The sequence below is a fragment of the Sander vitreus genome, chromosome 4, assembly GCF_031162955.1.
Source record: "Sander vitreus isolate 19-12246 chromosome 4, sanVit1, whole genome shotgun sequence".
In the NCBI taxonomy this organism is placed as follows: Eukaryota; Metazoa; Chordata; class Actinopteri; order Perciformes; family Percidae; genus Sander; species Sander vitreus.
This window is the reverse complement of record NC_135858.1, coordinates 120,001-135,000: the sequence shown is the minus strand read 5'-3', so window position 1 is coordinate 135,000 and position 15,000 is coordinate 120,001. Positions and strand designations below refer to the sequence as shown.

General features: G+C 44.4%; 1 protein-coding gene across 1 annotated transcript in view; it reads left to right on the top strand.

Moving 5' to 3' along the window:
* Positions 1-15,000, top strand: part of LOC144516378 (protein TASOR-like) — a 71,479-nt gene that overhangs the window by 32,674 nt on the left and 23,805 nt on the right. The window contains 10 exon segments of the mRNA XM_078247606.1: positions 2,975-3,078; positions 6,045-6,148; positions 6,963-7,035; positions 7,698-7,772; positions 8,872-9,065; positions 11,674-11,964; positions 12,930-13,010; positions 13,013-13,136; positions 14,126-14,254; positions 14,734-14,888. Coding sequence (XP_078103732.1) covers positions 2,975-3,078; positions 6,045-6,148; positions 6,963-7,035; positions 7,698-7,772; positions 8,872-9,065; positions 11,674-11,964; positions 12,930-13,010; positions 13,013-13,136; positions 14,126-14,254; positions 14,734-14,888 — 1,330 coding nt within the window.

Here is a 15,000-nt window from a genome sequence, read left to right as displayed (position 1 = left end):
TCAGGAACATCAAATCTATGTGTTCAGTACAGAGGTAGGGATAGAATGTGTTTTAAATAGAGATGTTCTGATACGGGCGCCGATACTGCCTAAAACGCTGGTATAGGTATCGGGAAGTACTGGAGTTAATGCACCGATCAGATACCACGTAATAAAGCCCTAAAGAAACTACGTTAAAGTAGTTTATTTATGTTCTTTTTCCGTTATAACTGACTGTCAAACTGGAGAATAACAGAAAGTTCTGGGTGTTCATGTTTCACAAAGAGTTTAACCTGAGTCAGACTGACAACAAAGATAGAAATAATATCACATCCATACAGAGATAGTAGTATACAGCTGTTATACATCATATCATCCATACAGGGATAGTAGTATACAGCTGTTATACATCATATCATCCATACAGAGATAGTAGTATACAGCTGTTATACATCATATCATCTATACAGGGATAGTAGTATACAGCTGTTATACATCATATCATCTATACAGGGATAGTAGTATACAGCTGTTATACATCATATCATCTATACAGGGATAGTAGTATACAGCTGTTATACATCATATCATCCATACAGGGATAGTAGTATACAGCTGTTATACATCATATCATCTATACAGGGATAGTAGTATACAGCTGTTATACATCATATCATCTATACAGGGATAGTAGTATACAGCTGTTATACATCATATCATCTATACAGGGATAGTAGTATACAGCTGTTATACATCATATCATCTATACAGGGATAGTAGTATACAGCTGTTATACATCATATCTGGTATCAGTACTCGGTATCGGCCGATACGCAAGTTCAGGTATCAGAATCGGTATCGGGAAGCAAAAAATGGCATCGGACCATCTCTAGTTTTAAATCAGAAAGCTAGCCTTGCTCCATCAAAAGTGAAAAATGCACCTTCAACAACTTCAACAATCCTTAATTAGCTCTGTAAAAAAAGACCTACTGAATTACATTATCAGTCTTCTTTCATTATGAAGCTGCTGCATTTTCTGCTCCTTTTATCCATTAATGTTTTGTTTCTGTGTTTGTACTTCTCTTTTTTCTGGCTTGGCTTTCCCTTTTATCTTAGCTGCCCCCCTTAGCTGTAAGATATACAGAGATGACCTTGGTTAAGCTCCTCGTTGGCACCGTTAGCAGCACATTTCATGACTTTATTGGGAAGTAGCCTTGTGCAAAATCCTTTTCAAGGCTGTTATGTCATAGTATGACATACTGTGTGGGATCTCACAGGGGCACAACACACCCCGAGACCCTTTCTTTTCCAGCCTTGCAATGCTTCCCTTCAGCTACATCAACAGTTTCTTTAAATATTTATCACTTACTTTTTGAAGACCACATGAATCACTCTTCATATCGGCATGGATTAGATCCAGCGTACAGCACCTATGTAAAAAGAAAATGCATCACATTGAAAGCTGCTGCCCCTTTATTTCCTTCTTTCAAAACAGAGGTGGAAAACAGCAGGAGCCAATGCCAGGAGTTGAGTTTTCATTAAAGCTATACGTATACGGTTAGAAGATGGCCGTGTGTCATGTGACCTTGTTATTTGTACACGCTGTGACTCTACAAATCACAACATGTAAACAGGAACATGTTGGCGTTATTTTGTCACTTATTGGGAGCAGTAGGCTAGATGGAGCCAGTTACCTCCAGGATCTGTGCTAAGCTAGGCTAGATGGAACCAGTTACCTCCAGGATCTGTGCTAAGCTAGGCTAGATGGAGCCGGTTACCTCCAGGATCTGTGTTAAGCTAGGCTAGATGGAGCCGGTTACCTCCAGGATCTGTGCTAAGCTAGGCTAGATGGAGCCGGTTACCTCCAGGATCTGTGCTAAGCTAGGCTAGATGGAGCCGGTTACCTCCAGGATCTGTGCTAAGCTCAGATGGAGCCAGTTACCTCCAGGATCTGTGCTAAGCTAGGCTAGATGGAGCCAGTTACCTCCAGGATCTGTGCTAAGCTAGGCTAGATGGAACCAGTTACCTCCAGGATCTGTGCTAAGCTAGGCTAGATGGAGCCGGTTACCTCCAGGATCTGTGCTAAGCTAGGCTAGATGGAGCCAGTTACCTCCAGGATCTGTGCTAAGCTAGGCTAGATGGAGCCAGTTACCTCCAGTATCTGTGCTAAGCTAGGCTAGATGGAGCCAGTTACCTCCAGGATCTGTGCTAAGCTAGACTAGATGGAGCCGGTTACCTCCAGGATCTGTGCTAAGCTAGGCTAGATGGAGCCAGTTACCTCCAGGATCTGTGCTAAGCTAGGCTAGATGGAGCCGGTTACCTCCAGGATCTGTGCTAAGCTAGGCTAGATGGAGCCGGTTACCTCCAGGATCTGTGCTAAGCTAGGCTAGATGGAGCCAGTTACCTCCAGGATCTGTGTTAAGCTAGGCTAGATGGAGCAGTTACCTCCAGGATCTGTGCTAAGCTAGGCTAGATGGAGCCGGTTACCTCCAGGATCTGTGCTAAGCTAGGCTAGATGGAGCCGGTTACCTCCAGGATCTGTGCTAAGCTAGGCTAGATGGAGCCGGTTACCTCCAGGATCTGTGCTAAGCTAGGCTAGATGGAGCCGGTTACCTCCAGGATCTGTGCTAAGCTAGGCTAGATGGAGCCGGTTACCTCCAGGATCTGTGCTAAGCTAGGCTAGATGGAGCCGGTTACCTCCAGGATCTGTGCTAAGCTAGGCTAGATGGAGCCAGTTACCTCCAGGATCTGTGTTAAGCTAGGCTAGCGGTGGGGGCGTGAAGGAGATGAGAAGGGTATGTCTGGACGTTTCTAACTCTGGGGGATACGGGGAATAAGACAAAGTCCCAATAAGTCGGCGTGTTCCTTTAACCGAATCACGCTGCATCGTTACATCCCTACTAACTATTACCAACTGAAAACTGGGTGTAACAACTTAATCCTCACATTTTAAAACGATTCACTCTGTGTGGTTCTCATCATTTGTCTCTTTCAGACCGGAGAAGTTGGAAATCGGTTGGCTGATGAAGCTTGACCAGGTGACCAAGCTCCTGCCCTCCGACCTGCTCTCCTACAACCTCTACAACAGCAGCCAAGAAGGTGAAGCCAAATCAGCCCTCAGAGGGATGGTGCATTACACAGCGGGATGCAGAGGATGGCCCGACCTCAAGGCTCATGCTTTTAGACCGACTTACAAATGGCCGTTATTTTGTTAAAAGAAACAAGAAAGGTCCAAGGCACTCTGCTTACAAAAAGTAACAAAAACTTTATTTAGATGGCTATTGTTATGGTTCGCACTTAGTTTGGACCCCAAAAGCAGATTCAGACTCAGGCACAATGGATTAGAGCACACGTGTCAAACTCAAGGCCTCCCAACCAAAAACACAGGAGAGTGTTGTTTAAACTGTAATTACGTGACGTTCCAAGCAGAATATGGCAGATTGGCCGACTCTGAGACTCCGAAATCCCCCGAGAAGCAGAGAGTTTAATATTCAGGCTGTGAAACAACAATGTAATCAATGTTTTGCTTGATTTGCTAAAGTCTGTGATGGCTTTTGATGACTTTTGTCGAGCTTCATGTCGACAAAAATGCGACAAAAAGCAACAAATTTACAAAAAGACAAATGTCTGAGAAAGCCACAAAAAAGTCGGAAAAAAACAACAAAAATGAGGAAAAAAGCTACCAAAATGTTAAAAACAAAAAGTGATATGCAGTAACAAAAGCCCGTCAGTAAACTCTCCATGTCTGGCCCTCGGTGTGATTCTCTATTTCCAGTGTGGCCTTCTGGGAAAATGAGTTTGACACCCCTGGATTAGAGTATATCGTTTTATTTTGTCAAAGTACTTGCAAATGAAGTGAGTAAAACGATGTGTGGTGGCTGTCCTGGTGGACGTAGATGGTATCTGGTGGTGGGGGGATTTGTGGCTGGCAGAGGATCAGCAGGGGCGGGCTCAGCCTAGCTCAGGTGCTGGAGATGGAAGAGACACAGGTGAGCTTATTTTCAGCAGAGTCAGGGGTGGGGGAAAAAATCGATACAGCATAGTATCGCAATATTTTCCGTGGCAATACTGTATCACAGACACCAAGTATGGATCTATTATTATATATGTGTTGGTCAGTTTGTCTGCTTGATAATCCCATTTTGCAGCAGTACAGTTGAAGTGAGATGAACAAACAGAGACATGGATCTTTTTAGATTAAACAGATGTTGACATTGTTCCTTTTGGGGACGTCATTTGAAGTTGGGGAAAAGGTAATGAGTTGCAATATATCGCAGAATATTGCAATATGTTTAAAATCGCAATAATATGGTATCGTGACATAAGTATCGTGAAGATATCGTATCGTGACATAAGTATCGTGACATAAGTATTGTGATGATATCGTATCGTGACATAAGTATCGTGGTGATATAGTATCGTGATATCGTATCGTGACATAAGTATCGTGATGATATAGTATCGTGATGATATCGTATCGTGACATAAGTATCGTGATGATATTGTATCGTGATGATATTGTATCGTGACATAAGTATCGTGATGATATTGTATTGTATGTGTTGTGATGATATCGTATCGTGACATAAGTGTTGTGATGATATTGTATCGTGACATAAGTATCGTGATGATATAGTATCGTGACATAAGTGTTGTGATGATATAGTATCGTGACATAAGTGTTGCGATGATATCGTATCGTGACATAAGTATCGTGATGATATTGTATCGTGATGATATTGTATCGTGACATGTGTTGTGATGATATCGTATCGTGACATAAGTATCGTGATGATATAGTATCGTGATATCGTATCGTGACATAAGTATCGTGATGATATTGTATCGTGATGATATCGTATCGTGATGATATTGTATCGTGATGATATAGTATCGTGACATAAGTATCGTGATGATATAGTATCGTGATATCGTATCGTGACATAAGTATCGTGATGATATAGTATCGTGATGATATCGTATCGTGACATAAGTATCGTGATGATATTGTATCGTGATGATATCGTATCGTGACATAAGTATCGTGATGATATTGTATCGTGACATGTGTATCGTGATGATATTGTATCGTGACATGTGTTGTGATGATATCGTATCGTGACATAAGTGTTGTGATGATATTGTATCGTGACATAAGTATCGTGATGATATAGTATCGTGACATGTGTTGTGATGATATTGTATCGTGATATCATTCGTGATGGTATCGTGATATTGTATCGTGATGATATTGTATCGTGACATAAGTATCGTGATGATATTGTATCGTGACATAAGTATCGTGATGATATCGTATCGTGATGATATCGTATCGTGATGATATCGTATCGTGAGGCCTCTGGTGATTCCCAGTCCTGGAGTCAGGTCACAACAACAGGTCAAAAGCAGTTTCTTCGCTTTTATGATAAAGACTTTTTATTTTTAAATGGGTCAGATTTGACACGAGGCTTAAGACCGGGAGTATTACCACGTAGAGAGCAGAACAATCTGGCGATGAGGGAGTGGAGGTCCGGGTTTCAAATACTGAGCTTTGATTGTTAATGGAAGGTCAGGTGTGTTTGGTACCACGCCCCTGCTGATGAACACACACACACACACACACACACACACACACACACACACACACACGGGAGGACACAGGGAAAGACAGAGGTCACAGATGCGTAGAAGAAGGCTGTTTGTGCCGCTACGTGTAGGTTGCTACCGAGCTCTATTTTTAACGTACTTTTAACAATTTCCACATGAAATGGCATCTACATAAAGGCTTTTTAACCTTTTGCAAGAAGAGTGCCTTGGACCTTTTCTTCTTTTTTGAACTTTTGTGTTCCCTTCCAAAGTGCACCTTCCTTATTTATTTGAACTTCTGAGCCATATAGACATTCAGCATCTTTAAAGTTGACCATTTGCAGATTTGTAGTAATCTCAGACTGCATTTGTGTGGAAAGAAGAAAATGATTTCCTTTGCCGTTTGTATTGTATTTTATTATCACTGTTGTATTGTATAAACTATAGCAGAAATGTTATACAATGTTTTTTGTGTGTAGTTGTGAAAAATGGCCGTTGCTGCAGTCTTCTGGAGGTGACTGACAGAAGTCGGTCTACGACCAGCGTGACGAGACTGCTGCAGGAACTGGAGATGAACAGAGTGGTGAGTTTGGCTTGCTTTAATAATAATATCAGTTTTGTTTTGCTGAGTATAGGACAGCTGCACTATAGAGAAATAACAGGATCTCGTATACAGTACGCGCAAGACAATTATTCAACAACAATGTAACATTTACGATATTGGCCAGGGCTTTTTTTTCCTCGATGGATGGATGGGTAGATGGATGGGTAGATGGATGGATGGGTGAATGGATGGATGGATGGGTGAATGGATGGATGGGTAGATGGATGGATGGATGGTTAGATGGATGGATGGGTAGATGGATGGATGGGTAGATGGATGGATAGGTAGATGGATGGATGGATGGGTGAATGGATGGATAGGTAGATGGATGGTTAGATGGATGGATGGGTAGATGGATGGATGGGTAGATGGATGGATGGGTAGATGGATGGATGGATGGGTGAATGGATGGATGGATGGATAGATGGATGGGTAGATGGATGGATAGGTAGATGGATGGATGGATGGTTAGATGGATGGATGGGTAGATGGATGGATGGGTAGATGGATGGATGGATGGGTGAATGGATGGGTGGATGGATAGATGGATGGGTGGATAGGTAGATGGATGGATGGGTAGATGGATGAATGGATGGATGGGTAGGTAGGTAGGTAGGTAGGTAGGTAGAAAGAAGGATAAATGGGATATATATTTACAATTGAGCTTTTAAGAAATATGACATAAGAAGAAAACTGCATTTTCTGTAGAATATGTTTGATTGATGAAAGCTAAAAGTTAATCCTTGCTAAGCTGTAATAATTGTTGAATGACAGTCGTCTGTTCTCCCGTCAGGTTTTGGTGACTCAGCTTACAGACAGAGGCTTTCTCTTCCTGATATCCAGTGTTCAGATGGCCACACCCTCTGGTATGACATGGGTCAGATGGGGTGGTAAACTATGTAAAGGCCCTGACCCACCAACCCGATAATGTCGATCTGAAAATGAAGACAGATTCAGCAACTGCAGGGCCTATTTCTCTCTTAAAATGTTTTCAGAAACACAGTTTCGGTGAACTATTTTCGTAAAATACGAGATCGTATTCTCAACGAGCCGCCATTATGGTCGGCTTTGAAATTCGGAAGCAGCCAGACCCACGTGACACGATCGTCATTTCTGGTTTTCATTTTTTTGGGCAACAATATAGATTAGCGCCGCCTGCTGTTATGGAGACGTATCACGTCTTGTGCACGCGCAGAACGTACGCTCAAGTCAGTGTCTCTTCGGTGAGTTCTGAGGCACTTTTTGGACCTCAGGAGACTGATCAGCCCGACTGACTTTCTGCCGACGGTCGGCCGTCTGGTTGGTGGGTCAGAGCCTTAAAGGATAATCTTTCTATCACTGCATGAGGTGGAGTGAATCTTTCCACTTTTACCATGGCCACTTGCCAATTATCAAAATAGTATTGTTGAGTCATAATTTCCTATTTTGGGCCAGTTCACTCTTTAAATGTAAAGTTTGTGCTGTCATGTGGAATAAATGTTACAGTACATCTTCAGGTAAGAGAAGCCATGTTGTTGTATTTTTTCAGAGAGAGGAGAGAGCTGGAAGAGGTGTCTTCAGGCCTTGTTTGTATTCCCGGAGTCCAGAGATGTGGCCAAATCCAGTGAGTAACACGGGCTGCTTAGCCTGGCTGACCCCAGACCCTTCTCAGCTGTAACTGCTTCATTCACAGCCCATTTCCAAAGGGGCGTCACCAACGGACGCCGCTCAAATGCCTCTGGGCGCCATTGGATAGTCCTTCAACCAATCAGACCAACGATCCGGGTGACATAGCAGCGACAGCGGCATCAACGGGCTGCTGCGCTTTGATGGCCGTCATATTGAATGTAAACAAGAAGCTGCTCGCCGTCGCTGCGCTGTCGTCATCGTGTAAAGCTCGCTGACTAGAAGTAGATCATAGGACATCATGAAATCATTGGTTATAATAACAAACTTTTGATGTAAAGCAATAAATGTTTCCCTCACCACTGACAGGTCTCAACCAGGCTGCCAGGGGAACGGCCAATCAGAGTGTCAGTGAATTGGTGTAAAGCCCGCCTCAACGGTTGTGATTGGTGTAGAGCCCGCCTCAACGGTTGTGATTGGTGTAGAGCCCGCCTCAACGGTTGTGGTTGGTGTAGAGCCCTCCTCAACGGTTGTGATTGGTGTAGAGCCCGCCTCAACGGTTGTGGTTGGTGCCTCGATTTGGAGAAATTAGAAATGGGCTTGAATGGACTCTTGGCCAGACGGACTTGCAGAGAAAATCTCATTTTTTTCCGGAAGTTCGTCAGGGTTTTCCAGGCTAGGGACTGCTGGGTGTGTGGATCATTTATTTACAATATTTTCCCAATCATGTATTCTCCAGCATGGATGTCTAGCTGATGCAGAGCCATTACAATACACCCGGATCGGCCCCCAGTACTAATCTTTAGGATCAGCTCAGGGCATTTCCATTATCCAGTGCTTTGTTGCCTTTTGTTGGACCAAAGGAAGTAATTAAAAAGAGAGTGAGCTAAGTGGGGAGACAATTCTCTGTTGGTCTGTCACTACGAGCAACGGATCATTATTACGCTATTACACATAGTCCGTTGACCCACTGTAGATATAAACACTGATTAGTGCAGCTTTAATAAGCACAACTTTGAATGCTAAACAACACCTACGGGAAGTAAAAACTGAAGCTTTGATGTATATATTAATGTTCTCTTACTTCTTCCCTGTAGCATTAAGGTGTGCCTCCTCCTCCCATGATGCTTCAGAGTCAATGTCTGGCGGCATGGTGATGCCACGACTGAGCCAGTTTATCCCAGTGTTGCACCATGCCCTGGTCAAGGCCCGCGCCAACCCCCCTCCTGAGCTGTCTGCCGGGGTGGAGCGTCTGGCACGGGAATACCTCGTCAGCCTGAACGATGGCCTGGTATGACCAATTACAATTATTATTTTTAAATGGGGCTGTCAATCGATTCAAATATGTAATCGAGATTGTCCATAGTTAACACGTGATTATTCACACATTTTTTGTCTGTTTTAAATGTACTCTAAAAGGGATATTTTTCAAGTTTTTAATCCTCAAGGGGTATTTGAGACTCGATGTACTCCGGTGGTAACTCCGTTCACATCGACAGTTCATAAAAATGACTTTAGTCTTGTCGAGAGAACCATCTGGAAGAGCTGAACTTTCCATTCAAAAGACCCTTTCTGCTCTCGGAGGTTTGTTTCTTTTTCCTTCATTTTGGTCTTGAGCTGCTTTTTAATGTTCATTGATTTAGTTAAAAATTTAAGTAATAAAGCCTGTTACTCAGAGCGGGAAGTCTCTCTTTAGATTTAGGCCCTATTCTGGGCGTGCTGGTCTTACAGGGAGGTGTGTTCAGGTGCATTCTGGGCGTGCTGGTCTTACAGGGAGGTGTGTTCAGGTGCATTCTGGGCATGCTGGTCTTACAGGGAGGTGTGTTCAGGTGCATTCTGGGCGTGCTGGTCTTACAGGGAGGTGTGTTCAGGTGCATTCTGGGCGTGCTGGTCTTACAGGGAGGTGTGTTCAGGTGCATTCTGGGAGTATTGCTATCTTGAGGCAGCGGGAAGTGATGGCACCATTGACCAACAAAAACCTGGTCTAAAGTCAATAACGCAGCATTTCATTGTTATTTTAACAGAGCATTAGTAAAATGCTCCTAGGCTCGTGCACAGCACGTGCACACTATGCTTGTTACACACACAGGGACGCACAGCAGCACACACACACACACACACACACACACACAGCAGCACACACACATGCAGAAGATTACAAATACAAATATTACGGTGCAGATCCTCCATCATAACAGCAATGCTCCAAGGTCCAAACGCGCCTGGCTTTTAAAGGGAATGGGAGATGATCTCTGATTGGTTGATTGCATGTTACGCCCAAAACACACCTCTGATTAATGAAGACACTAAGAACAACCCTTTAGAACCATGACCCCGGCACACGGACCCTTTTTACCACCGTCAAACTAGCAAAAGTGGATTTGGACACGCCCTAAGATCAGATCAGAGACGCGCTTCACTCACACTGCCGGGTTTGGTGATCACCTGGATGTCAACATGAGGTTACTGCTGCATTGCTTCCTGAGTTTCCCATACTACGGAACGACCCTAGGCCCAAATCACAGAACGCACATGCGTTAATGGAGCGGTAACTCGTTATTATTGCGTCGATTTTGACAGCCCTATGTGGGGCTATGTATGCCGGTGTCCACATACTTTTGGCATGTATTCAGTCCATATGTCTTTTATATTTGTTCCTTAAAGGCCCAGTGTGTGACGTGTTTAGTTGTTCATTCTCTAAATCTGTGTTGCCCGTTCACAACATCGTCCTTCTTCATGAATATTTACCTCCACCATCTATTCCAAGTGTTCCTTTTGGCTGAAATGTAACATTTACGTTAGCATGAACTGGGGCAGACGCTCCATATTCATGCTGCATCTAGAAATACGTTAGCTGGTAATGGCGTTTTTCCATCACATGGTACCTGCTCGCCTCGCCTCGCCTCAACACACTGTGCGTCCTTTTTCCGTTGCAGATGTTAGTACCGCCTCAGCGTGGCTGGTCGTTATATGTCGGCTCGACGCAAACACCAGCGAACAAGTATAAACATCAGGCCACTTGAGCTTGTTTTCCAGTTCTGTGGAGGCTCCACGCAGAGCTTTCTCCGTAGCCTGTGTAAGTGGCCTGATGTTTATACTTGTGCGTCGAGCCGGCCGTGTGTGTGTGTGTACGTGGCTACGGAGAAAGCTCTGCCTGGAGCCTCCGCAGGACTGGAAAACAAGCGGCGCCGCAGGAAACTGCCGTGACCTAACGCGACACCCAGAACGTGGAAGGTGTGTTGTTGTTGTCAGAAGACACATTTAGTTTCAGATGAAGCTGGAGGCAGCAGAAATAAACAGCTGGCTGAACTATTTATAAATGGCGGGTTTGTTCAGGACGCCCCCGTCTGTCGCTTTCACGTCACCTTTTGGTATCGCCTCAGCTCGCTGGGAACCTCGACTGAGGTGGTACTACATAAAGTACCTGTTAGCAGGTACCAGGGACTTTATTTCGTAATGGAAAACCAAAAAAGGTGAGTAGAGGCGAGGCGAACAGGTACCACGTGATGGAAAAGGGACATAAGAGACATACAGGACATACTGCTCCACCTTTCATGTTTTCTCTGTCACATGATGAACTCCCAGCTGCTGCTAATGCTGCTAACGGGTATCGTAGCTTCCTGAAGAAGGAAACATGGAGGACCAACACGTATTCAGGAACAGGAGTCTTCTTCTTCTTCTTCGCCCAGAAAAATAAAAAGGAGATTGAAAAGAGCAAGAGACGTCTTCTTGAAGCGTGAAGGCCACCGTAGCTGGAATACGTACTCTGAACTGCGTGGTGCGAGAGAGCTGATGATATATGATCTCAACGCTAGACGGGAGACACTCACACACATTGGACCTTTCTAAAATCATTCCTCATGAACATTTAAGCACATATTTCTGTCTTTGCTCTCCAGGTTCGACAGTACCCCATGAGCGAGTACGATTCCAAACTGGATGAGCGAGGAAAGCTGTTTCCTGCTCCCAAACACCACCGGGTGAACATGGACGGCTATCTGCGCTCCTACCTGTACAGCCCAGTCCTCTACCTGCTGTCAGTGGCCCGGGCCAGGCAGATGCTGGAGGCGCACTGTGGCCCAGAGGAGCCACAGGAGGTGAGGCTCAGGAAGGGCCGGGCAGGCCAGAGGGACGCTACAGGGAAGGAGGCGACCAGCAACGCTAGAGACGGACAGACCAACACTCAAAAGGTGAAAATCTGACATTTGTATCATCATATCCTTCCTTCCTTCCTTCCTTCTTTCTTTCCTTCTTCCCCCCCCCCCCCCCCCCCCCCACCATCTGCGTTCTTGAGGAAACCAAACAAACAAACAAACAGAAATCACACCTTGCCTAATCACTCCTCTAGTTCCTGTGGCACTGAGGTCATTAGGACTGATATTTGTGCTGCTGTGCTTTCCCATAGCCCAGGGTCTTCAATGTTGTTCAGGCCAAGGACCCCTTAGCTAAAAGAGAGACAGAATAGTACTACATGTACTGTATACAATGAAGTAGCATTAAACTGGGCTGGATGGATGAAAATGAATGGCGGTGACTCCTTAAGCTTAACTGTATGGCTACCTTACCTACCTAGCTCCTCTTCAATGTCTACATTACATGTTTGGTGGAAGTTTCTTATTGCAGTCGGAGTGTTTTTTAAAAAGAATAAGATGAAACAAATAGAGACTATCTGAGAATGAAAACCAAAGTTATTTATATTTGCAAATATAAGGAACACAGTTTCACCAGTACAGCAGTACAGAAAAGTGTCTTCAACGAATGAGAAAAAGCACACAGCTTATATGCATCTTCAGTGAGATAGAAAGACATGCCCCCCTGCCTAAACATGACTCGACATTTCTTACAATCAATCCGACATAGTAGACATTCAGGAGTCACTTTGCTTCTTCCCCTCTGGACCACTTTCTACCCCGAGGTTTAGACATCCCGTCTATCTGAACTATGTGAGAAGTCTCAACTATCCACGGAGAAATAACAGATAGTTCAGGGTGACCTCGTAGCCCCCATCTGTTCAGCGTACACGTTACGTTCCTAGACTTTGTGGCTCTTACTTTCAACATGTGAGAATAGAAAAACTCACTTTCAGCATTGTGAGACAAAGTTTCTTCTGATTTAGTTATTTAGTCAACTCAGATGTTTTTTCTTTGTGGCTCAGATGCAGCAGCTGATAGACCTGGTTCTGACCTGTAAGAGGAATGCAGAAAATGAGGTGAGGATGGAGGAGGAGGAGGAGGAGGAGGAGGAGGAGGAGGAGGGGTGAAGGTACCAGGGAGGAAGAGGAAAATGGAACAGGAGACTGCAGAGAGGGCGCTTAAGTTCCTGAAGGCATCACAGGATCCCGGACGACCCAGCAAGGTTCCAGGTGAGGAGACTGAGGCTTTATTGAGGGGTCAATGCGTGTGTTTTCACTGCACGTAGACATCCAACAGCTTGTTGTTCTTTTGCCAGTTAAGGGGCTTTTCAGTGTTTCCACAGATTCAAAAGCAATTTGTGGCGAAGGGGGGGTGTAAGAGTAAAAGATGACATGACATTATTTATAACACGTTTATTTGATTCACAGCTGCTACATATAATGTTTTGACCTCGACAACCCAACTGCATTTTACTGCAGACTTGCGACTAGTTACCTTCCTAAAGCAGACGCCATCGCTTGTTGCTACGAGTCGGGTCGGTGATGGTGAATGTGTGATTAAAGGTGTTGATACCAAGCGTTAGTGAACGTGTGAATTTCGCCAGCTGTCTTCTCTCCTTTACGGAGACAGACGCTGTGACGCTCACTATCAACACCGGCCGCCGCACATTGTGTTTCTTTATTATTATTATTATTATTATTATTATTATTATTATTTTAACACTATTTAAAACACGTTCTTCTGCATTTCCTTTCCGTGCTCTCCTCCGTCTCTCTGTCACTTGTGTCTCTCTCACACACACACACACACACACACACACACACACACACACACACACACACACACACACATCTACCTCCTCCCACTGTGCGGTGTTTGGTGTTTTTAGCCCCCAATGTCGCCTTCCAGGCAGCTAACCCTCACGGTAACACTACGACGTTGGGGGCTAAAAACACCAAACACTGCATGGTGGGAGGAGGTAGGGGGGTGTCTGTGTCTGTGTCTGTGTGTGTGTCTGTGTCTGTCTGTCTGTGGTGTGTGTGTGTGTGTCTGTCTGTCTGTCTGTGTGTGTGTGTGTGTGTGTGTGTGTGTGTGTGTGTTCTTGCTTTGATTTCAGTCTGAATGCATCATTTACTGTTTATTATTGTATTGTTCATCTTGCAATCAAAGGGTAATGTGTTGCTTACTGACATGTTTTGTCTCTGCTGTTGGCTCCTAGTTGAGGGAAGCCAAGTCCCTGGCTCTCCTGGCTCTCTTGCGTCTGTGATTGGCTCAGTGGGTTTGAAGGATGTTGATCTGAGGGAAGATGGATCTGAACTAGCTGCGAGACTTCTCAGTCTGCTAACAGGTGACTGGATACTGAGACTTTCTGCCAAACCACATACACCAACTACAATATTACCTGTGGAGCCTTCCACTTTTTATTCATATTCTTTTCTTTATGTTCCTTAACATGATCTTTTTGCAGTTTGTTGCATCAAAGCACAAGTCAGTCCTTCCAGAAAAAGCTTTTTTGTGATTGTTGGGGGCAAAAATGATTATGCGGCACGTGTTCTTAAAAAACGATTTATGAAATCATGCAAGCCTTTCGCATATTTTGGGCGAAAATTGGCAATTTATGCGGCGAAAGTGCGGCGTATGTGAAAAAATGCACCCCCCGAAATAAATATGCAGACTTTGGCTGATTATGCATTGAGTTATGAGATCACATGATCATGTTTTTCTGGAGGGACTGACTAGAAGTAGATCATAGGACATCATGAAATCATTGGTTATAATAACAGACTTTTGATGTAAAGCAATAAATGTTTCCCTCCCCACTGACAGGTCTCAACCAGGCTGCCAGGGGAACGGCCAATCAGAGTGTCAGTGAAGTACAAGAGGAGGGGCAGAGGGAATCCTGTCCATTTGATAGGTTGGCCACCAAGCTTGGTCTGCCCACCAACTGTGACATAGACCTGAGGAAGCAGGATGAGCTGGAGGTAACTGGCGTTGTAAAGATCCCCTCCACTCAAAAATGTTATGATATTTTTATTTGTCAGGGACAATGCAGTGCACATTATTACATGCATAATTATCACAGTCAAAGCCATG